We start from the raw sequence: 26,422 nt of genomic DNA on the forward strand, positions 1-26,422 counted from the left end.
TTGTTGTATGTTGTGAAAAAAAAAATTATAAATGTTTTCTTAGTATAAAGTTGCATTATAGTAATTTAAATTATGTTACATACATATTTAAGATTAAAATATTATAACACATTTGTCAGTTGCCGTCTAAAATGTCATCTTGATAAAAAGTTAGTTATTGTCAAAAGTAGTTAAAATCATGTTAAAATATTAAAATTTACAAAGTTATGATGAGATATTTTATATTATTTCAACAACAAACACATAATAGTACAGCGTAATGTTGATATGCAGGTCCAAAACAAAAGGTGCCGTTATATTTTTCAGTTTTTGTTGTCAGCCGCGGAAGTTTCAGTGATTTTAATGTTGTCGGATATTTTTATTTGTGAAATAGAAATATTGCGTTTGGATTGCAAAACTAAAAGTGGAAGTTTTATTGCAATGTAAGTAAACGTTTGTCCATTTTATATTTTACTTCTTTCATACCTACAACAAATATACATATATTGAAATTTGATAATTCGTTTTATTTAAAAAATGTTAGAAAACAAGCTTGTAATTCTGTAATTTTATTGACATAATTGTTATGTAATATATTCCATTTAAATGTAATATAGTACTTTACAATTAAAAAATGTAAATTTAAAAAATATATTATTAAAAATATATACAGGCATTAATTGAATTTTTTTGAGTGTGAACAAACACGAGAGGCGCTTTATTATTTACTTTCATTTCTTAACATGACAGACGAAGTTCTAAAGGGGGATGTTTTGTGTACTTCTCACAGATAAGAGGTAAATGGCTAAATTTTTTATGTTTAAAATTTTAAATTGTTGTTGTTCTTGTGCTCTTTTTACGTTTATATTATTGTTTTGAATAAAAATGGCTCAGCAAGCTGCAGGTATTTATTCTGCAAAAACGTATTATTTATTTTGATATTCTCTATCCTAACGATTTTTTTTGCAACTAAAAGTTAGGCGCTCAGATAATTTGATTAAATTTGTGACATTTTTATTATACTTATCAATACTTTAGAGATTTAGTTGCGCATTTCGAAGAATTCAGCATATTGTCTATATACGTTTTACTTATTAAACATTGGGCTTTCATACAGTAAAATAAAATACTGCGACTTTGCTGATAAAATGAGAAAAACATTCTTGGTCTCCTCTAATTTGCAAATCAGTGATATACTAATGCGAGGTGTAAACCGCGATGGCATTGTTGTGTACAAAGCGATCGCATTAGTGCCATTAGCAGTATAGCACAATTTGGCATTAGTAGCGACTTTAGTGGTATGGGCATTACTCGCGGATCAGTCGTAGCATTAGTAGTATTAGTTGCGATATTACTACTGGTATTAGTGGCATTGACCGTGGAAACACTGGAACAGTGATTTTTCTTTCTTTTTTTAGAATCGACGAATTATCCTTTATTTTGTTCATATTATTTCCTCTTTAATTGAAAATAGCAATAATTTATATAAGGTCTACATAAAAAAATGTCGATCAACTATCTGTGTCAAATACCCCACTGCGCGGCGCCGGCGGAGCGGAGAATGCACCTAGCCTATAGTACAGAAGGAAAAATTCGAAACAATATGAGTTTTTATTTAAATTAAATAAAACATTAATACTGGTTCAAAACAACTGAATTTTGCAGAAGACCTGCAGAAGATCTATAAAATTTAATGTCCAATTTTTTATTTGTTAATTATAGGCAACCAAACTAACACTACAGTTGTATAACTGGTAAACTATGTAACATCGACATTTTTTATATTAACCCTATGAACTAATAAATTGAATAATTACATTTAATTGAAAGTACTGTACTAACGACCCTTCGAACTAAAATGACTTATTTTCTTGAATAAAAAAACAGAAAATATTAATAAATTTTATATTTGGACTCTTAAATTACAATTTAGTTATAACCATACGAATTAATCACCTCTGTGAATGGTTTCACTTGCTTGGAAACTTTCTCGGAAGCCTGTTTGGTCAGCTTCTTAAGTTTGTCACGCTTACGGATAGACAGAACTGCTTTAACTTTACGTTTGGTCTCTAGAGTTCGCACAACTGATTGGTACTTCCATCCCACTTCATGAGACAGACGACCAACGTGACAGAACTGTAAACAAAAAATTATTTAAGTTAATCAAATTAATAACGATAACATAGACAATTATAAATTAAAAATAAAAATCATAACTCTTAATATGTATTTCACATTTGTTCAAATAATGTAGGTAAATTCTCATAATCATAGAAGATATCTTAATAGAAAACAATGAAAATTAAAAGCAATACTAACCTTCCTGCCAGGTTTCAAACAGATTACTCTTAATGCTCCCGGAACTACAACACGCTTCCTTCGGTCATATGGAGGTGGAATTCCCTCGTAGGCCTTCAATCTACGAAGTGCTTGCTTTCCCCTTTCCGTTTTATGGGGTAACATACCTAAAATATACACCATTTCATTTTCCTGTACAAAATTACGCTTAAATAACAAATATATGAGTGAAACTATCATATAAACTTTTGTTTCATAGCACTTTCAAATAATGTAGGTAAGAATGTTTTATAATCATATAAAAAACGTGTAAATATGTCAAATATTCTTGGAACTACGTTACCTCTAACTGTTTTCCAAAAAATTCTAGATGGGGCCCTGAAATGGAAAGGTCCACGGGCTGGGTTTACATTACATCTTTTACGAAGGAAGGACATAAACTTCAATTTATTCCTAAAAGAGTTACATCAAATATAGAACATTAAGAACAGTGAACAGTGATTCTATGCAATCACTAACCTGAAAAAGTTTCCTGAAATATTCAGTTGTTCACACCTTACAACAATGATTCTGTTGCCTTGTAGGAGGGTCTTTGAGACGATTGCCGCCAATCGGCCCAACAAATGGCCTCTGCCATCGATTAGGATAGCCTAAAATGAGAAAAAGTATCGTAAATATAATTTAAAAACTGCCATCACACGTGTATGGCAATATATACAGGCAACAAGGAGGTTAAGAACGTTGGAAAGCTTTAAACTAAGCATACAAAGGAAGGATATAAAATATGGCAATACCTAAATTTAAAGCATATTCTTTACTAACAGAATTTGGGAAAATTTAACTAATAAGGATAATATTTGAGCAATAAGCAATAAATACCTTTTCGCTAAACCCCGTCATGTTTCTGTCCTTTACGGAAAAGACAGATGGACGACAAAATGTCGTAAGTGACGTTTGTTCAAATCCGCTTCCGCTAAAAAGGCGCAATATTCAAATAATATCTATGGGAATGTTATAATTAAATCTATTTATTATATTCACAACAAACTGAGAGTAATGTACTCTACTAGATACAAACTTTAATAAAGATAATGTTAAAGGAATATTATGTTTTATTATATAGCCATCACATATACCCTTAAAAGAATGCCCACGCATATTAAGTAGGATTTTTTTGTCGGGGGTAATATTATCAAACAAACATACTTTTGAAAATCCGCAATTTATTTCAAATTCGGTGCTATCCATAAAATATTTTTAGTCCAGAATTTATTCCAGAATTATTTATTATTTAGTTAATGCCATATAAATATTTATTATGAGTATTTATTATATATGATCGTATTATATATAACATTTGACATTTATTGGTTGGAATGTCTGAGATAAGTCTTTACGAATAATTTACATAAATAATTTAAAAACGTCAAAAGGTGTGTTTACTTATGTGTCATATATTGGATTGAATGTTTTATGTTTTCTTTTTTAAAATCGTTTAATTTCCCGTAGTAAATATGAGTTATATAAACAAAGTAAGATTATTTTAATACACATACAGTAAAACGTACACATGACAATACGTTTTAACTTAAAAATTAACGTTCATGTTTTCCTAATATGGTCCTATTGTAATGTGAATTTAACGGGATTACAATGACTTCAGAAGAGTTCCAATATGGTATTTTTATACGAAATGATATTATCAAGGATATTAGTAAAAACCAGAACCAGAGGACGGTTCTCGTGGGTCAAATATGTATAATTGACGCTGTACTTGGAAACAGAACTTTGAGAGTGCGTCTTTTAGAAGAGAATAACTCTTGGGAGGCCAAACCCTTTGTCACAGTCACAGAGAACTGTATAATACCAGTCCCCAATTCTTTGTTACATTATATATCTGCTATACATTCACCTCAGGAACGAGTTAAATTGACAAAAAATAGAATTTTATGCGAAAAACTACAGAAAGTCACTAAAGATGCAATTGTGGGATTCACCGAAGCTAGTGAAGTTAAGTTAGGTAGAGTTAGATATATTGGATTTGCTAAAGGAATTGGGTACTGTTACGGATTAGAATTACATGTAAGTTCCTGTTTTAAATGTGTTTATATAAGTAGTTGTTACATTTTCGTGTTATGTGTGCTTAGGAAAAACAACCAGGTAATAAATGTGATGGTGTGTGTGCTGGAATCAGGTACTTTACCTGTCATGCAGGACATGCAGTGTTTACAACAATTGAAAGAATAATACCCATATCTTATACTGATACTATAGAAAAACCTGTACCGCAACCACAACAAAATGACTTGGAAATTTCATTGCAAAGAAATATATCTAGCTTCGCCAATGGAACATTAGGTATTTAGTTGTACCTAATTTATTGATTTTCAGACATATTTTGTGTTATTTTAGATAAACTACCGAGGGAAGATATAGTAACAAAATATGGGGAGTATTCAAAGAAAATATCAATGCCCTCAACTAATCTTAGTCACAATATGAAAAATTCTTTGTCCCTGCAAAACATCTTAGATATGAACAGCAGTGTCAATACAAATAACGATTTTGATCAAAATACAATTATTCAGCCAGACCAAAGTCATTTAATGAATAACGAAAAATTAAAGGTGTGAGATATTTTACTTATTATAATATGTTTTATAGGTATTGTTCTAGAATAAGTCTGAGATTAATCTTCATGATTTGATTGGGAATCCTTGGCCAAGTTCCGAAGTAACCAAGCCCGAGAATTTTTCAAATTTAAGAAAAAACCTGGACAAAAATGACAACATCAAAGAATACAAATACAATAATTTTGAGAATAGGAATAGCTTAGCCAGGTATGTTTAATAGATTATGTGTAAAATATAGTTTTGTATTAAAAGTGTTTATATTTTAGTTCAAATGGTACACTAAATAGAACTGGTAGGAACAGAAGTTCTAATATATTATCTCATTTAATTGATGGTAATGGAACTATGAAGAGAAGTACTTTTTATACAGTTAAAGCAGGTGAAAGTAATAATGAGAAAGAAAGCAGCAGAGAAATCTTGAAGAAAGTTGAAAATGGTAGAAGTAAGTAATTTTATTTTATTCTTTTTTATCCTTTTTATGCAGACTCCTGCAACAATGTGTTGGGCATCTGTTAGAACTGCTTACCTAAAGTATGTAGTAGGGCCTATTTCAGGAAAATATTTTAACTGCTCAGGATTAATCAGGATGTTTTTTTTTTAATGGAACACCCTGTATATTCCTAACGTATTATTGACATTTTGTTTTGATAATTTCAGAGATATACATAAATAAATGAAAAATTATATTTTTTATAAAAATTCATTAAAATTACAAGGAATGCACTAAAATCAAAACTATACTCGGTATTTACTATAGACTGGTCTGTACTTACTTTGCCATAAATATCGTAATCCTAAATCATACAGTGTTTAAAATTTCACGCCAAACTTTCTAAAATGGAAAATATTTTTTCTTGTTTTTTTTTAATGGAATACCCTGTATATTATTTTTATGTTAGAGGCAGAATTAAAAAATGAACATATTTGTATCTAAAGAACTATAAAATTTTAAACGGTTTTGCAGATATTCGCGCTATTACATATATGTGGGTTTGATAAAAATTTACTGTTGAAAGAACCATATGTGACATAAAACCGCGAATATCTGCGAAACCGTTAAAAATGTTAATATGAATACAGTAAATGTTATTTTTTAATTCTGCGTCTATATACAGGACGTTCCATTAAAAAAACGAAAAAAAAATGCATATTTAAAAAAATTTGGCGTGGAATTTTGAACACCCTGTACGATTTAAAATTACGATATTTATAGCAAAGTAAGTACCGGCCAACTAACTATAGTAAACAACTAGTATACTTTTGATTCCAGGGCATTTCTTGTATTTTTAATAAATTTTTTAAAAGGCTAAAAACATATTTTTTTTTATTTGTTAATATCTAAGAAGCTATCAAAAGAAATTTAATAATACCTTAGGATTGAGTAGTTAAGTTATCAGAAAGGAAACCAAAAATGCAATAATATACAGGGTGTTCCATTTAAAAAAAATATCCCGATGCACTAGCACTTTTTTGAGCCACCCTGTAGAAGTTGAAATTAACTTTTTGGGACAATTATGAAAATATAACACCATTCTTTTGTTTTGTTTTTTATTCCAAATGAGTTTATTTTTTTTTATATGGGATATTTAAATCTATTAATTTATTACACTTTGTGTCTACGTTCAAATAATTTATTTTACATTGTTTGACAATTCAAAGCACGTTTCTAAGGTTGTTTTATAATAATTCATCGTTTATATGCTGTACAGATCTGAAACTGACCTACTCGGCCTTGCGGTCAGTTATATTTTTTTTTGTTTCATTGGCAAATTCTTTTTACTACAAAAAAAAATGTTTTTTTAATTTAGATTATTTACATTTAGATTTATTACTACAGTTTATACGTTTTGCTGTAGTTTCATTCTTTTTTTTCTGGAGAGATAATAGCATAGATATAATTACATTTATTAGCATTATTATACAGGGTGGTCCGAACTGTATTCCGGAAACTTTTCGAAACAAAAAATTGCAAGTCATAAAAACGTTCTAAATATACAAATCTATCCATTTTTTCCATATCGTTGCTCCAGTTTTTTGTCAAATTAACGAATATTAGAAATAGTTTATTTCAACCTCTTCAGCTTATTTTAAAAATGTTGACAAATAACAAAGAATACACCCCTTAAAGTTTCGCATTTGTCTTGATATACTCTGTATAAGACAACAGTAAATAACTTGTAATATAACTTCGAAATATAAATTTGAAATTAAAATAATGATTTGTTCATAAGTGATTTACGTTTTATTAATTTTGATTTTTTTTTCTTAAATTTAATTTAAAATTGATTTACGTTATTTATTAATTGAAACGTTTAAAATTTGAATATACGTTCAAATTTTTTTTTTTTACAATAAATTTGTTTATGATAAATAATTTTATAATGAAAATATGACCGAATTTCCTGGAAAGTTTGCCAAATTTGTACATATGAAAACCTAGCTTTACCACTTATCACAGAAAATCTCTATTCCTTCCCTTATCACAGAATAATACAGGAACGAACCATATGCGACAAAGATAGAAGATTTAGATATGTCGTTACTGCTTTTTGTTTTTAATGGATATTTTAAAAGCCGGGTAATATATGGTAATCTTTGATGGTAATATACTGTATACCTTTGACTGTCTTTGATTACAACTGTGTGATTAGTGATAATTATTATTAAAATGTCTGGTAATAAGTGTCAATTTTACAATTGTGAGATTTCTCGGAAATCAGGTGTACATGTGTTTAAGTTTCATGCGTCAAGAGATCCTAATTTATGTACAAAGCGGATAGAAAATTGTGAGTTCATTCATATAGAATTTTTTTGCACATTTTGTATGTAAAAATACGGCGTTAAGTTACCTTAGAAATGGTGATCGATGGCTTTTACCATATACCGTATGATCGAAAAAAAAACGGCGTCAGCGATGGCTATGAAATGAAGATCGCTGTCATTTGATATGTAAAATTATATGGGGAATGTCATCGATCGTCATTTCCAAACCAATCGGACGCCGTTTTTTTTTCGATCGTAGGGTTTTTTCAAACTTCGGTTTTCAAACTTCGGCAGCATATTCTGCAGATAAAAATAAGTAAAAAAGTTGGTATAAAAATATGTCCGAAAATGCTTAGAAAGTTTTCAATAGTGAGATCAAAGTTTATAGAATAATTCTATGTAATTCTGTGAGCTTCGGTAAGACTCAAACAGAACAACAAAAAAAAATTAACATCTAACATAATGAAAGTAAGAACTACAAACGACAATAATTATTATTATGTGTATATAGTTTATGAAACCACAGGCTTTCTATGGTAAAATAGGGTAATATTAAAAAAAAAAGAATCAACGAAAACTTTAAAAGAAAAAAAATCAGACATTTCTGTATGGTCTTCAGATTAAGCAGAAAAAAATAATCTTATAGTGTTCGGATGGATTACTGTCTCTTATCTTCAGGGAGTTAGATAGCGCGCGCACACATATTACAGTTTGGTAATTATTGGGAAAACTGGAAAGCGTCCGATTTTCACCAAAATTGGTATACACACGTATATTTTGAGGTCGTAGATTACGAATCTGAACTTTTTTCTTGGCGGTCTCTTACCGTTTTTCAGAAAAACGGAAAATTCTTTCAACATTGAATTTTCCTTTATTTCGACCCTATAAAGTAATAATTTCACTATATTTTCATTATATTATAGTTTATCTAAAAGCTACACTTGATTGGGGATAGAAAAATGTCCAAAATTTTACTGAAAAACACTTTTCTTAACGAAATAACAAAGAAAATTGAGACCAGATGGAAGTTTGACATTTGATATATCCTTGTTTCTCTCTCCTATGTGATGAGAGCTTTGAATAAGAAGACTAAGGAAGGAGCATATCAAAAATCTTAGGTACACCGCGATGGGCCTCAAATATGGCCGACGTAAATTCCGGTTTATCAGTGTCGTTCTAATTTTATTTAAAAAATGTAAAACTATGATGTAGGGTAGACGTGGGGTAGACTCAATAATTTGTTGTTTTATGTTACATTGTGAATAAATGTTGGTAGTTATTACAATTGTTATAAAAATATATAATTCTAATAAAAATAGATAAGTTATAATAAGTATTTATTAACACAAACATCCGATACGCTACTGAAGCAGGTAAGTCAAATTAACGTATCTAAATTCTTTGACATCTAATCTTTGACAAGTAATAAATAAAAGCTAAAATGCAAGAAAAATATATAATTTAGTTAATTTAAGTGAATTTCATAAATGATCGGTTAACTACACGTATGTATATTATATAGTCACTTACTAGCGAAAAGTTGTTCCATTATTTCACTCAATTTTTGCCGAGATCTACCGCACGCTACACAACCAACTATTTTAGAATCTGTTTCGATAAATCGCGATAGTGTCAATTTAAGTTCTGCCACAATTTCCATCTAGATTTACTACCTTTATACAACTATCAGTAGTAGAATAAATAATAAATAACATAAAATAAGCTCCGTAAAGACTGACAAATCCACAAAATTTCAAATCAAATTCAAATGTGTCAAATGAATCGTCAAACAGAACTGTCAAGGATCCCCACCCTAGAGTACTTTTATGGCGCTTTTTCCGCCCACCAATGCATGAATACATGGATAGCATTATGCTCCTTCCTTAGTGTTCTTATTCAAAGGATGAGAGAGACAAATATATTCTAGAGCTAATCTAGAAATTTGAAATTTTACAACGTTGCCATATCTTCTATTTTTTCGGGTGATTAGGGCTTTTAAATAAATTACCTATTATGAGATCGACAATAATTAAATATACCTACCTATATCCACAAAGTTACGCGGAAGAGTTTTGATTGCATTGGTTTCAACTTCTATGCAGAGGGGGTTAATCTTTTTTATTGTTATATTACATTTATAACCACGAAGTTGCACGAAAGAAAACTCTTTTTGGAGCTCTCCCTGGAAGGGAGCTTCCCTCCGCATGGAAGTTGTAACCAATGCAATCAAAACTCTTTCGTGCAATTTCGTGGCCATAAATAGTCAGATCTCGTTGGTAAAATAGCAGTTATGGGAAGGAGCCGTTCTTCTGGCGACCGCCTTTCGTAATCCCAGAATGAGCGAAAAAAACACGCTAAATTTAGGTTTAGCATTGGCAAGGTTGCTTTAAATGCCAGAAACACATAACTCAACATTTTCAGATTGTTTACAAATTTATTTTAGCAAATTTTCGTCTATTATGCATAGAATTGGTTAAAAAAAGTAACAGAAAATAGCAATAACATCATTGTTTATTGAATACCTAACAAAATATGTGCTAGAAAACCTTTAAATATGAGAAATTAAGAAAAATTCGATGTTGAAATAATTTTCTGTTTTTCTGAAAAACGGTAAGAGACCGCCAAGAAAAATCGTCAGATTCGTAATCTACGACCTCATAATAGGGTGTATACCAATTTTGGTGAAAATCTGACGATTTCCAGTTTTCCCAATAATTACCTACAGTTTTAACACTTATAAAATTTAAAGGAAATAGAAAGGAAGAAACCTCTAAAGAGAAAAAATCGGCTTTAAATATACAAAATTAATTTTGGACCTGTTCTCAGATTTTTATACATTTCCTACTTAATATTCTACATTTTCTACGCACTTTTCTACATACACGTAGAAAATTAATTTTCTACGCGTCGTTACCCAACCCTGGGGGTCAATTATTATTTAAGTTAATTGACTAATAATTTCTTCCGTTCTTCGCGCGCCGTCACTGCACTCTAACCCACGATTTCCCCCGCCTATGATGTGCTCTATACAGAAGCGCCAAAAATAACCGTCCTGTAACGTTTTGAGTCATCGCGACTTGTCGAAATCGCGCGCTCGCCTTCTTTTTTTTAGATTTCGCTATTTTTGGATTATCCTAGTTCAGTTTTATCGCGGATTTCTTGGCAAAATACGCTGCCGCATTATTTTTTTCAAGAGAAAGTGGAATTTCTCTAATTTTTTTATCGTTTTTTACGAGTTTAAGAGAATTTTATTTCGTGTTATGTCTTAGGTGTGTGGGTTCGTTTTTTTTTCGCGTGACAGAAGTGTATGCGTTTCAAATGTGAATCCCTACGTAAGAAAAAGAGTGCAACATTTTTATTTTTTTGGTTTATAAATATACTGGGTGTTTAAAAAAACATGTATCATCTCTCGTGGAGAGATTCCTCACATAAATATATAAAATTTAGCAACTGTTAAAATTGACTTATATTTATCAAAAATAGTACTTTAACCGCAAGGGTAGATTAAATGATATTTTAACAGCGAGGATAGGCTAAAAACTTTATTTCTTCTCGCACGTTTTTTAATTGCTTCCATTTTTGAAAAATGATGTATTCCTTTTCATAAGTTATTCGGGATTTAAATGGAAGTAGTTTGGATATGGCGTTTGTCGCCTCAGCCTGAATATCTGTTAGTAATTTACTTATTTCGTTTTGAGCCATTTCTGTAGTAGATATAAAAAGCATTTTTGGTAAACTCTGTCTCAAATAGTTTCTGAAAAATAAAATTAATTTTCTTAAAAAGGTCCGATTAAATTAATATCTCCGAAACTAAAGTTCCAAAAAAATTCGTAATATATCTAGAAATTCATTTACCCACTAGTAGTTATAAAAAGCATTTTTGGTAAACTCTGTCTCTAATAGTTTCTGAAAAATAAAATTAATTTTTTTACTAAAGATTTTTTTTACTAAAGACTTTATTTATTTGTCAAATTACATAGAAACCAACACCAACCCAGCACAATATTTTTTCTACTCGTAATAAATTCCTTGAAATAATAATTTCTGAATATTTTTTAAAACGTAACTCGCTATGGAAAAAAAATTGTTTTATACACGACGATAAAATTGCATTATCGTATCCCGACATTAATTCACGATATGTATTTTATCGTCGGTCGACGATAAAATACAATTTTATCGTCTTGTATAAAAAATAACTATTTTATGTTAATATGGGTCCGATTCTGCTTTGTTTCCTAGCTACAGGAGGTTAAAGTATTTTTTTATATTTATTATAATTTTCTTCCAAGTGCTTTTAGCAATTCGAATGAAATTTTGAGGGTAAAAGTTACTAAAGTGCTACATATTTTAATGCCAAAAAAGTGTTGACATATTCACCAGGAACGTGTATATAGAAATTTTAAAACATTTTCCGATGCACGTCATCAATCACATCGAAATTGACACTAAAGCCTATAAACCTGAGTAAATTAAATTTTAGCAAAAATGTTTAAATTTGTTGACTAAATTAAAATACCAAGCAGCTCTTTATTATACTTTATAAAGCAAATGATTGTAACAGATATTTTATTTAGATTAAAGCTGCAAAAATTAGTTTAAACCAATTTTTATTATCGCCTTGTTGGTCACATTGCGCCATGTTCAGCAATGTTGTCGTGTATTATTTGACAGTTATCCTAGTGTCAGTCATTATATTGTGTTGTTGAATTTTTGGGAGTAATTCTCGTTTTTTGTCGTTTTCATAGTTTTTTTTTTCTTAAATTATACTTCTAACTAGCGATGGGAACTATCGAACGAATTAGACTATCGAATGGTTACTGAATGAATGATTTCAACTATCGAATGGTTTCATTCGAATAAAATCATTCATTCATTTGTATACTAAAGCATATGTGACAACCTCGCCGTGCGACTAAATGGTTATCGTTAAGCCACGACTATCGAATGCTTTTGATAAATGAAATTTACTAAATTAATATATATATTAATAATATATTAATAAACGAATACTAAATTTAATTTAGTATTTGTTTGATTTTTGTGTGCGTCAGTGCATTATTAGTTCTTCCAAATTTTTATAACTTGCCTTCTAAATACTGTTGTGCACAGGAATATTTTTCTTAGAAAACATGTGCGCCACTGACTTTTGTGTCCTCTTATTATCAAAAGTATGCAGGCCATTATTTAATGCCGATTAAAAGTTGTATCTTGATATTTTATCCATTTCAATCTCCTCGATGAGATAAACGCAATTTTATTAATGACAATAAAATTAATAAAAAGTTATTTATTTAATGTAATTTATTACTAAATTTTATCAAAATTTATAACACTGATATACAGTGCTACCTACCGCAAATTCTCGACAAAAATAATGGTATTTAAGATAATTACAAAGGCCTATTTTTTAAAAGTTTTAACATCCTATAATTTTAAAACTATGCATTTCCGCACACATGTTTATTTTTGGATTTTTTTTATATTTTTTATGAGGAATCAATGAGTACTTAGGTATTTAACATTTTGGCAAGTTAATAACATCAAAATTTTTTAAAGGTTGGTATTAGAATTATTGTTTTAATGTAAATTAATTAAATAGCGTTTAACTCATCAAGAAGATCGAAATCGACAAAATTTCAAAAGACAACTTTTAATCGCCATTAAACGGTCTACACAATTGTGTTAACAAGAGAAAAAAGTCTGAGGTGCACATGTTTTTTTTTTAGAAAAATATTTCAGTGATACCCCATACGCACGTCTCTGGTAATTCTGTCGACACTTTTTTAGCATGAAAATACGTCGCACTTATAGTAACATTTACCCCCAAAATTACTATCGAATCACTAAAAGAACTTGGAAGAAAATTATAATAAATCGAAAAAAAATTAAGATTTTAACCTGCTGTAGCTACGAAACAAAGCAGAATCAGACCTTTGCTAATATAAAAAATAAATCTTATTTTTACGTGAGGAATATCCCAATGAGAGATGGCACCTGTTTTTTGAAACACCCTCTATAAATGTTTATGTTCACTATACTGAATTAAATTCTTTTAATAAAATTTTTTAAAAAACTTATTTTGATAATTATTTTAAAATATCAAGGAAATTGCATTTTTTTTTCTTACCTTGTTCCCAAAGCAAATAAAGTTATATAAAGGATGTCTTTGACGAAAAGAAGAAAATATAATTTGACATTGAACTTTTGTGGTAATAAAAGTGTGTCAAAGTCGAAGAAACATCAGGAGAGTAACAATAACGATATGCACTACAAAAACCACCATCACAACGATGTGATCTACGCGAATTCAAACGCCGAAAGATTTTTTGGATTCGGAGTATAACCCACTTCCGTTATCTGTGGTAGAGATAAATCAAAAAAACCATCATAGACACCATCGGAAGAAAGATAGTCCACGATCTCCAAGTATGTATGTTTGAGCATCTCATGTCTTAACATCTCGGTCAACTGACCAATGAATTCGCTCTTAAGATCGTGCATCCTTTTGTTGGAGAAGAATTATTGTACAGGGTGGCGCCTCTCATACGCTCGCGGAGGCTCCAAGGAGAACGGTAGTTAATATCGAAATAAAATTTTGTGAGCATATGTAGGTTAACTCAGAGCACTTTTTAAAAATATAGAGAGTTCTACAGGGTGTCTCCAAAAAAGTTGCATATCAAAGTTGTGTTTTTTTTCACAACACCCTATATAATATTAATTGATTTTCGGATTCTGGGAGAAAATTAAAGGTGAGTTTTATAAGAGAAATATATCACTAAAATGTAATTAATTATTATTAAATTAATTTAATTTTCTAAAAATAAAGATTAATTTTTAAATTACAATAAAAGCTACCTAAATTGGAATTTACCCGGTATAGCCTAATATGTAGTTAAATTAACTATTTTACTTTAAATCAAATTAAAAGTTAATAAAAAAAGTTATACAGGGTGAGACAAAATTAACACCCTATATAATATTAATTGATTTTCGGATTCTGGGAGAAAATTAAAGGTGAGTTTTATAAGAGAAATATATCACTAAAATGTAATTACATAATTATTATTAAATTAATTTAATTTTCTAAAAATAAAGATTAATTTTTAAATTACAATAAAAGCTACCTAAATTGGAATTTACCCGGTATAGCCTAATATGTAGTTAAATTAACTATTTTACTTTAAATCAAATTAAAACTTAATAAAAAAAAGTTATACAAGGTGAGACAAAATTAATATTGAACAGTGGTCACCTTTAAAAGCATGTTACTCGTTTATTTTAAATGGAACACCCAGTTTATTATTCCGATATTCAATGGAGAATTCATGTCTCTTCAAAATACTATTAATGTTACCTACCTCTCAAACCAAGATATTCATAGATATTTTCATTTACATGATTTGATCTGAGTAGATCTTTATTATTTGATAAAATCTAGGTAAAAAACTTGCTTTTAAAAGTTACTAATGTTCCATATTAATTTTGTCTCATAACTTTTTGTGTCAAATTTCAATTTGGTTTAACATATAATGGTTACTATAATTGAATATCAGGCTATACAAGGTCAACTAAAATTTAGGTAGCTTGTATCGAAATTTAAAATTTACTCTTTATTTTCACAAAATGTGAAATATATCAAAATCCTTAGATTTTAGGTATATGCTTCTTTAATAAAACTCACCTTTATTTTTTTCCTAGAATCCGAAAATAAATTAATATATAGTGTGTTCAATTAGAAAAACTCAACTTTGATGTGTATTTTTTGGGGGGACAGCCTGTATAATTCTATATATTTTTATAAAATGCTTTCAGTTAACCTACATATGCTGCCAAAATTTCATTTCGACATAAACTACCGTTCCCTTGCAGCTTCCGCGGCGTATGAGAGGTGCCACCCTGTATATCCTTGTAATCAACCAAAAACATTATCCTCCATCTAGTTCCTTCAAACAGTTTCTGTCTCAGAGAAATAAGTAAATACAGAAACGTTCTAGCATAAATCAGTTGATTTGTAGTCAGTGCAACATTGCTGTATTATAATTAAACTAAAAAATTTAATTAAAATTTCCCTCAATACGCAATACTACACGTGAATCTTCATTTCTTTTCAGAACCCGAATACCATCCGAAAGAGCTACACACCAAACCAACAGCCACATTTTACGTAAACGAAAATCCTAAATACACAGACCCATTACCGGGGTCCACGAACGATTTGGTCGTAGGCAGCGTGGTAGAAGTAGATACCGACGTCACAGAAGAACCACTATACGGTTAGCACACTCCTTAATCTTATAAGAACTCACTTAAATATAAAAAAAAATCTTTTCACAGGTGTGATTCAATGGATGGGCTTTGACACTGAAGCTAAGTTTACTCTAGTAGGTATAGAGTTAGAGGAGGAAGCCACGCATCTGCCTCTAACTCTAACAGATGGCACGCACAATAACGAAAGGTTGTTTTCCTGTGCCAATGGCAAAGCTTTTTTCGTTCCTTTAGAACGGTGTCATAAGGATTCGCGGTTTCAGGATGGAACTCCGACGCCTGTACACCAAGCAGCTGTAACAGAAGTGGTAAGATTACCTTTACTGTATATTTATTTTATACTAGTTTTTTTCCCGCGACTTCGTCCGCATACAATTCGAATTCTATTAATATAAAGTGTAATATTTGAAGGTACCTATTACAGGTGTCTAGTTGTAATTGATAGTTAATGAATAAAGAGTGACAGTCGTGTGATAGAGTTTTCAAATCTGTCTGTTATTTTATTGCTCTCATGGTATTTTGGACAATTAATACAATATATCTTTATATATTATAGTCTATGTGTTATTCTGATGTATAAGCTATATTATTGTAAAGTTTCATTAAAATACTTTCAGTAGTTTTTGCGTGAAAGAGTAACAAACATACATCCATACATACAAACTTTCGCGTTTATAATATACGTATATCGGATAAATTCCGAATATTTCGGATTTTTTGAGAGAGTTGATACAAAAAAGGACTAAACGAAAGAGTAAATAAATTTTTAGATTATGATTGAGTATGAAGAATTTTCAATTTAAGCATTTGTCCATGTTTTTTTAACTTGTGTTGCATGCATAAATCGAAAATGTTTATTTTCAGAATACTGACCTTTTAATGATATATAGAAAGTACAAATTTTAATTAATTCTTTATAACTATTCTCTCTGGTACCTTTCGATATCTTAGCAACCCTGCTGTAATGTTTTAAACGTCCTTAAAGCAGCATTACTTTTTTTAAATATTTGTTAAAACTGTTTTAAACGTGTTCGGCATGTAGATGTTTTTTATACATTTGGCGCCCAACGTGAGGTCACTTTTTTATACATTTGGCGCCCAACGTGGGGTCATTTTTTATACATTTAGCGCCCAACGTGGGATCAACTCTTGAATTCAAATTAAAATACGCAAAAAAATCCGTACATAAAAATACTTTCTACGATATTGTGTAAAGTTCATAACTAAAACAGGTATTGGATTTTAGTGCGACTGTCCGGGAATCCCAGGAGCAGTAGCGCCGCTCTGTATGCCCACAGAGGAAGATGTAGAGGCGGTGTGCGGAAAGTACCGCGGCATTCAAGGACACCACAATTCCTGCTATCTGGACGTCACACTTTTCGCCATGTTCACCTACACCGCAGTGTTTGACAGCTTGTTGTTCCGGCCGAAAAACGCAAACGACATAGCGGATTATGAGGAGGTAATTTACAAAGCTTTGAATAAAGAGATTAAGGAAGAAGCATAATGTTATCCTTGTATACATGCATTAGAGATGGACTCGACATCATGAAAAGACATTAAATAGTTGTACAGCGTGCGGTAGATCTCTGTCCTGTCATAAGTTTTCGTTAATATGTTCCTTCCTGAATTTTTTAATTCAAAGTTACAAAGTTTATTTATGTAAACAAGGTATAAAAGTGGATTTATTTCAGGTCCAGAGAGTTTTGAGAGAAGAAATCGTTAATCCTTTGAGGAAAAACTTGTTTGTAAGTGCGGATAACGTGATGAAACTAAGAAAACTTTTGGATAGGTTGAGTTCAGTGTCGGGCTTAACAAGCGAAGAAAAGGATCCAGAGGAATTTTTGAATTCGTTACTTGCTCAAATTTTGAAAGCTGAACCGTTTTTGAAACTTAACTCTGGACAAGTAAGTTTTAACTTTTATTTTTTCCTCTTCGGTTTTAATGTATTTTGTATTTATTATCATGAAAATCAGTCTTCATACTATATAGATTCTATGATATTTTGATTTCATTTTAGGAGACGTTCCATTATCAACTTTTTGTTGAAAAAAATGCCGAGCTCACGTTGCCTACCGTACAACAACTGTTTGAGCAAAGTTTCCTAACGAGCGATATAAAATTGAAAGAAGTGCCCTCTTGTCTGATTGTGCAGATGCCCAGATTCGGGAAGAATTACAAAATGTATCCCCGCATTTTACCCTCTCAGCTGCTTGATGTTACAGACGTCATAGAAGGTTGTAAGTAGATATCATAAAACATCAAAATTAACAGTTACCACCTGATAACTATTGCTTAATGAGGTAAAACTAAAAAGCCTGAAACTTTCTGTATGATTATTTTTTAATTTCTTTTTAATTTTCACTTGTTTATGTTTTTTAATATATAGATTATATGATTTTCAGCGCCTAGATTGTGTATTGTTTGTGGTAAACTAGCTCGATGGGAGTGCAGGGAGTGTTTCTCTGAATACACGAATCAAGCGGGCTTAGAAAGTACGGCCTTTTGCGAGAATTGTCTGAAAACCGCCCACAAACACGAAAGGCGACAGAGGCACAAACCTAGAGAGTTGGCGGTTAATCCTGATTTTTTGACTATGGAGGAACATTGCAGGTAAGATAATTTATTTCTCTTTAATTCAATTGGACTGGTATGAGACTCGTACCATACTAAACCAAACCAACTCTTACTGTGCCAAACCAAACCACAAGGTTTGATCGTATTTCGTATTTTCAAACTTCAAAAGAGAGCAGTTCGATATTTATTGGGACTGAACAGTAGAACTCACTGCCAGACTCTTACTGATTCATTTTTGAATCCGTTTGCTTAATCCGTAAGCACATATCTGCTAGTCCGGAAAGGCCATCTCACAACTATCCACTTAGGAATGCGGAGCATGATCTTTATCTGCCAACACCGAGCTCAGAACTAGTTAAAGACTCAATACTGTACCGGGTGGCCAACTAAGAATGGACGCCGGCTTTATCTCAGAAACTACTTGTCGTATAACTTTGGGAGAAAAATTCTAATAAGTAAATCGGCTAAGAGAAATCGCTGGAAATTATTTTCAAGTTCGAAAAATGTCCGCTAGGGGGCTATTTAACTGTGCAAAGAGAAATATAGCCTCCTATTTAAATTTCTTATGGAAAAGCGCAATATCTGTTATGATGTCAAACAGCGCCCTCTAGCTACCACGAAAAAAATTATGGAAACAAAATTTATACTGAATATCATTAAGGAAGAAAAGCTCTTTTAAACGAGCCCTAGTTTATTTAAATCGGTTAACCTAAACCAGAGTTATCCTTATTTTAATAAAAGCTAGTTTAACCTTCCCCCACCACTTTATTTTATGAGATAGAACAAAACACTCTATATCATAAAAATTACAAATTTCTTGATGATTACAGTAGTAATATTTAAAATACCTGTTCACCTGCATATTTTTGAGAAAAACCCTGTTTTCTGATTGGCTATCAGAGAAAGGCCCTCTAGCGGATATTTTTCGAACTTGAAAATAATTTCCAGCGATTTCTCTTGGTCGATTTACTTATTAGAATTTGTTTCCCAAAGTTATACGATAAGTAGTTTCTGAGATACAGCCGGCGTCCATTCTCAGTTGGCCACCTAAAGTCACTTCCATTCTTTCCTGCATTTCGCAAAGCTCTAAAATCATACTTACTGGAGAGAGCCCTATATGCGGTCAACGACTTTTTTGTTGATGTTTAATCATGAATAATTTTGAATTTTAAAATTTTGATCATCTCACACACTGGTTAAAAGTCTAGTATTTAATATTTTATATCTCTTACATGATTTTATCCATTTACAATTTTCCTTTTGTAAAATTATATCGATACGCCTGTGTTCTGCAATGTCCATATATGTTATATTTGTAATTTTTTTGAATTGATTTGTATTGAATGATATTTTTTATTATTTGTAAACTTGTTACTTTGGAAATACTATACGTCCTTTTGTCCTTTAACATAATATGTAATGTACGGTAATCGCAAAACATTTTCCGATGCACGTCATCAATCATATCGACATTGACACTAAAGTCTATAAACTTGACTGAATGAAATTTTGGCAAAATGTCTAAATTTGTTGTATAATTTAAGATACCGAGCAGCTCTTCATTTTACTTTATAGAGCAAATGATTGTAACAGATATTTTATTTAGATTAAAGCTGCAAAAATTAGTTTAAACCGAATTTTATTATCGCTATGTTGGTCACATTGCGCCGTGTTCAGCAATATTGTCGTTTATTATTTGACAATTATCCCAAAGTCAGTTATTATTTTGTATCATATTGTGTTGCTGTTGAATCTTTGTGAGTAATTCTCGTTCCTCTGTTTTCATAGTCTTTTTTAAAAATGTAAGCACAAACAGTTCTTTTAAGAACTAAATTTTCGAGTTTTTTGTATTGCAACAACAGTCGAAGCAAAGAGCTTGTAGCTTCCCTGATAAATTATTTTGAACGAGAACGTCACAATAAAGGTCTTTTATTACCCTTGACTGCAGTCAGAGAAGTAAGTTTGATTGATAAGCACGTTATACCACTTTCAAAGTTATTTCTACGTTAGTTTTATTAAATTCTGTGATTATTAGTTGGTGCATTAATAGCACCTTGTTATTACCACTTATGGCGTTGTACGATGTACATCAATAAATAAATAAATAACCCATAATAACGCTTAGAATAATCTTCATACTGGACTAGTTTTTTCCAATATGTAATAAATAAAATAAGCTATAAAATAAATAAATCAATTAATTACTAAAATATTAGTTATTAAATTAAAAATAAAACGTAAAAATCTTTAAAAAATTATATAATAAATATATCGTTTGTCAATTTTAAGTTAAGATTTATCTCATAAATCCGTCACAATCAAAGTTGATCAGGTGCATTGGAAATTGTGTTGCCATTATCATATAGCTGTCTTCCAGTTGGTTCCAGTAGACACTAATCAATATTTTTTTTATATTTTTAGGCCTCCGAGATTGTTTATGGAACTTTTTGCTGTGATTTGTATAGAAACTTCCCATTATGTAACTTTTGTTAAGTGCGGTGTCGGCCACGAGGCTCCTTGGTGTTTTTTCGATTCGATGGCGGATCGGAAAGGTGAGCAGAACATCACACTGTATAATCAGCGTTAAAAGAAACATTTTTAATAAATTAGATATCTATAAATATTGATATAAAGGGCATCGAAAACAAAATATTTTATTATAGTGTGAGGATTTATAGTTATTTAAAAAAAATATTATTTTTTTGGACAAAACTTGAAGAAAATATTGTTACTTGTTGTCAAAATATAACACTATAGCAATGAAATATATATTTTAGGTGAGAAAAATGGATATAATATTCCAGAGATGGTTGCATGTCCTGACATTTCTCACTGGCTTTCAGAGGAAACGGCTTGCCGGTAAGAATAAATGTCTAAATAATACTTTGTGTTCTTTTATGACCGTATGATCGAAAAAAAAACGGCGTCCAGTAGACTTGGAAATGACGATCGATGACATTTCCCATATAATTTTACATATAAAATGACAGCGATCTTTATTTCATGACCTCAATCGCTGACGCCGTTTTTACTCGATCATACGGTATTTGTGAAAAGTATAGAATGTTCAGCCATTGTTCAACGTTACGTCATATATTGTCGAACTCTCTCAATCACTTGTCAACCAGATGAAAGAGATTGGTGACATAATTAATGCATTTCATAAATTACTGCATATTCTTTTCAGTAATTATCATTGTCATTTGATTTGGGGCTATAATTTTATCTTTATATTAACGCATGGAAAAACGCAGAAGTTGTGCTATTATACACAAAAGGAGATTTTACAAATATAGAGAATTATAGACCAATAAGCCTTCTCTCGCATCTATACAAGCTCTTCACTAGTATTATCAACAACCGACTGTCTACGAAACTAGATTCCTATCAGCCAATAGAACAGGCAGGCTTTCGAAAAGGTTTTAGTACCATCGATCATCGACAAACAATTAAAACAGTCATTGAAAAAACAATAGAATACAATATACCTCTACATTTGGCCTTTGTAGACTACCAAAAAGCTTTTGACAGCATCGAAACCTGGTCATTTCTAGCTGCAATGGAGGATGCGAGAATTGATTCCAGATATTATTCCATTATTAAAAATATCTATGATAGTGCAACCTTCCAAGTTAAATTAGATGATAACCTCAAAACAGAAAAAATACTACTCGGCAGCGGCGTGAGACAAGGAAATACCATCTCTCCCAAGTTATTTACACTGACACTGGAAAATGTCTTCAAGAAATTAGAATGGGAAAATAGAGGTCTAAACATCGATGGGGTACACCTTAGCCATCTGAGGTTCGCAGACGATATTGTCTTGCTGAGCACCGACATTCAAGAACTAAACAGCATGCTAAATGAGCTAAATGACCAATCCCAGAAAATTGGCCTTAAAATGAACTTGAAGAAGACCAAGATAATGAACAACAATATCCATAACATTACGGTTGACAACGTTATTATTGAAAACGTAGACCATTATATATATTTAGGTCATAAAATCAAGCTGGGCAAGGAAAACCAAAATACGGAGATCAAACGCAGGATCCATTTGGCATGGGTAGCATTTGGAAATATGAGCGATATTTTCAAGGATAAAAAGGTGCCCATGAACCTAAAGAAAAAGGCTTACGACAACTGCATTCTACCTGTGCTTACGTATGGCTTAGAGACTATGGCAATTACTCGAAAAATAGCAGAACAACTACGAGTAGCACAAAGAGCCATGGAAAGAATCATGTTGGGAGTCACCATTAGGGAAAAAATACGGAATACCCACATACGTCAAAAAACAAAATTAATAGATGTCGTTAAAAGAGTGGCAAGTCTGAAGTGGCAATGGATAGGACATGTGGCAAGACAGGATCCAGACCGATGGCCCCAAAAAGTAATCCTATGGAGACCTAGGGGAACAACAAGAAGTGTAGGCCGACCAAAAAAGAGATGGGTCGATGACGTCAGGGCAGTGGCGGGAAGACAATGGATAAGATTGGCTAGAGATCGCGAAGCATGGAAAAACCTAGAAGAGGCCTATATCCAACACTGGATGGAACCAGGCTGAGAAAGAAGAAAAAGAAGAGAATTTTATTGACGGACATCGTGTCAAATAAAATTCCAATTTTTTTTTATTTCAAAAATGCCTCAAAGATGTAATCAAAATAAACAAGGGCTCATTGCTAAGTTTACAAATTATTTTTCTCGAAAAACAGACGCCGGTTGAACACTCTTGTCCGTGGACGCCGTATATGAAGTAAGTACAATGCAAAGGTGTAATATTTCTATGTAAAATATAAATTGATAACGTTTTTAAATAAAATAATATATAGTCTGTACAACAAGATCCATGTGTCTGTCATTTTAATTTCAAAGTATTTTATTTTATTTTACAAAGAAATAAGTTGGTTTAACTGGAATGCATAGCAGGAAATTAATATATTTAAAATTTGACTGATAAGTGATTTCTCTTCTTTTCTTCAAAATATTGTGAAAAAATACTGTGTAAAACTAAAAAAATGTAATCGAGTTATTTTATTAAAAAAAAGGTGGGTTAACAAAAAAATGTAAAAAAGAACTATTTCTTACTTTCAAGCTTCAAGAAACTTCCCGCATTTATTATTTATCAATATAACTTATGTACAAATACAAATTTGTAATATTCCACAGGAATAAATAAAACAAACTATTTTATTAATAATAACACTTACCAAATTTTATACTTTAAAGGTTGATTAATTAACTTTAATCTTAATTTTTTAAACCAGTATCTTTAGACATTATTTTTCTGCAGTACTAAAATCCATTATTTACGTATCGTGTGATGTCATTATTTTACAGCTATTCCAGTAGTATGTTTAGTACGATCCTTGTAGCATATACGAGATGGTATACAAACTTTATTGATGGTAACTTTATTGGTGTATAAGACTTTCTACCTGGGCAGCGAGTATTAACTATAAACTGTGCTCTGGGTCTATAGTTAACTTTCCCTCGATTTTTCCTCCACTTGACTTTAAAAGACACAAAACACACATAATAACTTGAATCAAAATGCATCATCTTCCAAAACGCAGATATTTGACATAAGTTGACACAATTATAACCTATAATTTGGCAAGACTTTGACAAGCCTCGAAAATCTAAAGGCGAGTTCATACGCATCGGCGTCCGTTTGTCGTTCATCGTTCCGTCAAACCAATAAAATTGAATTATGATCTGTCATTTTTGAAATAAACCAGTAAAACTGGTTAAAAACAAGAGACGGCGCATGACGGATGTATATTTAAACCCATCCATAGTTAACTTAAAAAAATATTAGAAACTTTTTTTAGTAAAATAAATAGATTGGTATGGGACGTCATCTGCTTTTCTTCTGTCATCGTCTGTCGAAATCTTATCTGAGAAAAAAAAAACAGAGTATAGCGAGTTGCTGATGCTTTAGAAATAGGAATTTCAACAGTCTAAAGAATCGGAATTAACGGGATCGTGACCGATGAAGAGTTGAAGAAAAAAATATTAAATGCCGGGAAAAAAACGGAACTCGCTCAATCAGTAATATAGGAACGTACTTAAAATTTTCTAAACAATATGAACTGATCTCAGACACCCTAAAACTCATATTTGACAAATAATGATGACGTAACGTTGCACAATGGCTGAACGGTCGCTATTTAAACGTTTTTTTTTATTCTGCAAATGTAGGCAGCTGCACGAAGAATTTCCCTTAGACAGACACCTTCCCGAACATGCGAAAAGGCTGCTTTGCGACGCCTACATCTGCATGTACCAAAGCTCAGACGTTATGATGTACAGATAAATAGATTGTGTATATATAAATACTTATGTAATTTATATAATACACCAAGCAAAAGTAGAGAAGAGTTAATAAGTAGGTCTAATCTTTTGATATTGAATTAGAAAAAAATATTGGTTTTTATAATAATCCACATTCCTCAAACTAGTTGTGTTTTTATTCTAAGTATAGGTATGTATATATTTCTTTACTTTTGCTCTAGTGAATATAGTGGTGAATGAAAAGAATCTAATGTTGCCTATCGAAAAAAAAAACACTGTAAGAATAGTTCTTACCTTATTGAGAAACTAAAAGTTTTAGTTTTGTTTCTTTTCTATTTGCCGGGAAAATAATACAGGGTGTCTCAGATAATTGCGCTCAAAGATCTTGCAAAGAATAGCAACTATAAAGCTTTGGAGACATTGTTTTTGTTATGTTTTTTGCGTTCACTACCTCAATATAAATTTTATTTATATGTTTTGTTCAACGTTTAGTTTTTTTGGCCAATCTTAAGTTTATTTTTTACTAGTTGCAAAATTTTGTTTAAAAATTGTTTTATTTTGAATTCAACCTTGGCCACAATGGAAAAAAAACAGCGTCAAGTTGCAGGGTCGCTGATACATATGTATGGAAACGGTCGATTATTGGTTAAAATATACGAGGTACCGCAAAAAGTTAAATATAAAAGTTATAGGGTTTTTAAATATCTATTAAGTAGCGAGTAATAAGTTTAAGTGTACAGGGTCGGTCATAAAGTCGTGGCACATCAAAGTTTCCTTTTTTTAAATGGAACATCCTGTATATTATTGCATATTTCAATTCTTCCTTCAATTCTGAGCAAAAATATAAATACGCACAATGAACCTGAAACCACCCGTTTCCGGGTTATTGACTTTTGAAAATATCACTTAAACAATTTGATTAAATTAATTTCTATGTGTTCGGTTTTATTTAACGATGCCATTCTGTGAAAACTGTGAAACTTAATAATAGTTGACGTTAGTTTTTAAAGTAGCATTTCTAGATGTATAAAATGAGATTATAATATCAAGTCTGGAAATTTTAGTTTAACATTTCAAAACCAAAACTCGGTATCTCGGAAACCGTTGGATTTAGATACATTGTGTGTAATATAATTTTTGTTTAAAATTGAAGGAAGAATTGAAATACCCAATAATATACAGGGGGTTCCGTTTAAAAAAATGAATCTTTGAAGTGCCACGACTTTATGACCGACCTTGTATACTTAAATTTATTACCAGCTGTTAGGCATTTAAAAACCATATAACTTTTGTATTTAACTTTTTGCGGTACCTCGTATACTTTGCCCAATAGTCGACCGTTTCCATACATAACAGCTACCCTGTATTTACATATAAAATGACGAAAAACGACGTCAAGTTACTTTTTTTAATTTTATTTTTATAACAAATAAATCATTTAATTTATAATTTAATGTGTTTTGTATTTTTCTTCATTAATTCAAAAAGGAAGTTCAACAACATAGATAAAAATAAAGGAGAATGTTAAAAAAATGGTGTCAGAGATTGCTTGGTGAAACATTTTAAAAAAGAAGTTATGATTTTTAGTGCAGACTTTTAGTTAAACG

At 31.0% G+C, this 26,422-nt stretch overlaps 2 protein-coding genes across 2 annotated transcripts; one reads left to right on the forward strand and one right to left on the reverse strand.

The window, feature by feature from the left end:
• Positions 1 to 1,870: 1,870 nt before the first annotated feature.
• Positions 1,871 to 3,264, reverse strand: LOC115877057 (60S ribosomal protein L13a). Its single transcript, XM_030893129.1, has 5 exons — positions 3,157 to 3,264; positions 2,797 to 2,927; positions 2,621 to 2,730; positions 2,299 to 2,444; positions 1,871 to 2,115 (listed from the first exon to the last, which is right to left on the reverse strand). The coding sequence occupies exons 1-5, from the start codon at positions 3,175 to 3,177 to the stop codon at positions 1,909 to 1,911; spliced, it is 615 nt and encodes a 204-aa protein (XP_030748989.1). The 5' UTR covers positions 3,178 to 3,264; the 3' UTR covers positions 1,871 to 1,908.
• Positions 3,265 to 3,698: 434 nt separating this feature from the next.
• On the forward strand, positions 3,699 to 25,355 carry LOC115877056 (ubiquitin carboxyl-terminal hydrolase CYLD). The gene is made up of 14 exons (XM_030893128.1): positions 3,699 to 4,359; positions 4,425 to 4,635; positions 4,690 to 4,904; positions 4,954 to 5,117; positions 5,177 to 5,352; positions 15,788 to 15,949; positions 16,011 to 16,249; positions 17,188 to 17,403; positions 17,636 to 17,848; positions 17,962 to 18,181; positions 18,347 to 18,554; positions 20,940 to 21,070; positions 21,296 to 21,377; positions 24,723 to 25,355. Exons 1-14 carry the CDS (start codon positions 3,931 to 3,933, stop codon positions 24,835 to 24,837), a joined length of 2,781 nt encoding a protein of 926 aa, XP_030748988.1. The 5' UTR covers positions 3,699 to 3,930; the 3' UTR covers positions 24,838 to 25,355.
• The last annotated feature ends 1,067 nt before the right edge of the window (positions 25,356 to 26,422 follow it).

The sequence above is a fragment of the Sitophilus oryzae genome, unplaced genomic scaffold, assembly GCF_002938485.1.
Source record: "Sitophilus oryzae breed Bouriz unplaced genomic scaffold, Soryzae_2.0 scaffold_1442_pilon_pilon, whole genome shotgun sequence".
In the NCBI taxonomy this organism is placed as follows: domain Eukaryota; kingdom Metazoa; phylum Arthropoda; class Insecta; order Coleoptera; family Curculionidae; genus Sitophilus; species Sitophilus oryzae.

What these genes read in the sequence shown, in the direction of transcription:
- LOC115877057 (XM_030893129.1), bottom strand. Translation starts at nt 3,177, where the DNA reads ATGACGGGGTTTAGCGAAAAG. An exon ending in TTTTTGGAAAACAGTTAGAG is followed by an intron (nt 2,445 to 2,620) that starts GTAACGTAGTTC and finishes TGTATATTTTAG; the next exon opens with GTATGTTACCCCATAAAACG. An exon ending in GTTTGAAACCTGGCAGGAAG is followed by an intron (nt 2,116 to 2,298) that starts GTTAGTATTGCT and finishes TTTTGTTTACAG; the next exon opens with TTCTGTCACGTTGGTCGTCT.
- LOC115877056 (XM_030893128.1), top strand. Translation starts at nt 3,931, where the DNA reads ATGACTTCAGAAGAGTTCCAATATGGTATTTTTATACGAAATGATATT. An exon ending in TGAAACTTAACTCTGGACAA is followed by an intron (nt 17,849 to 17,961) that starts GTAAGTTTTAAC and finishes ATTTCATTTTAG; the next exon opens with GAGACGTTCCATTATCAACT. An exon ending in TCAGAGGAAACGGCTTGCCG is followed by an intron (nt 21,378 to 24,722) that starts GTAAGAATAAAT and finishes CTGCAAATGTAG; the next exon opens with GCAGCTGCACGAAGAATTTC.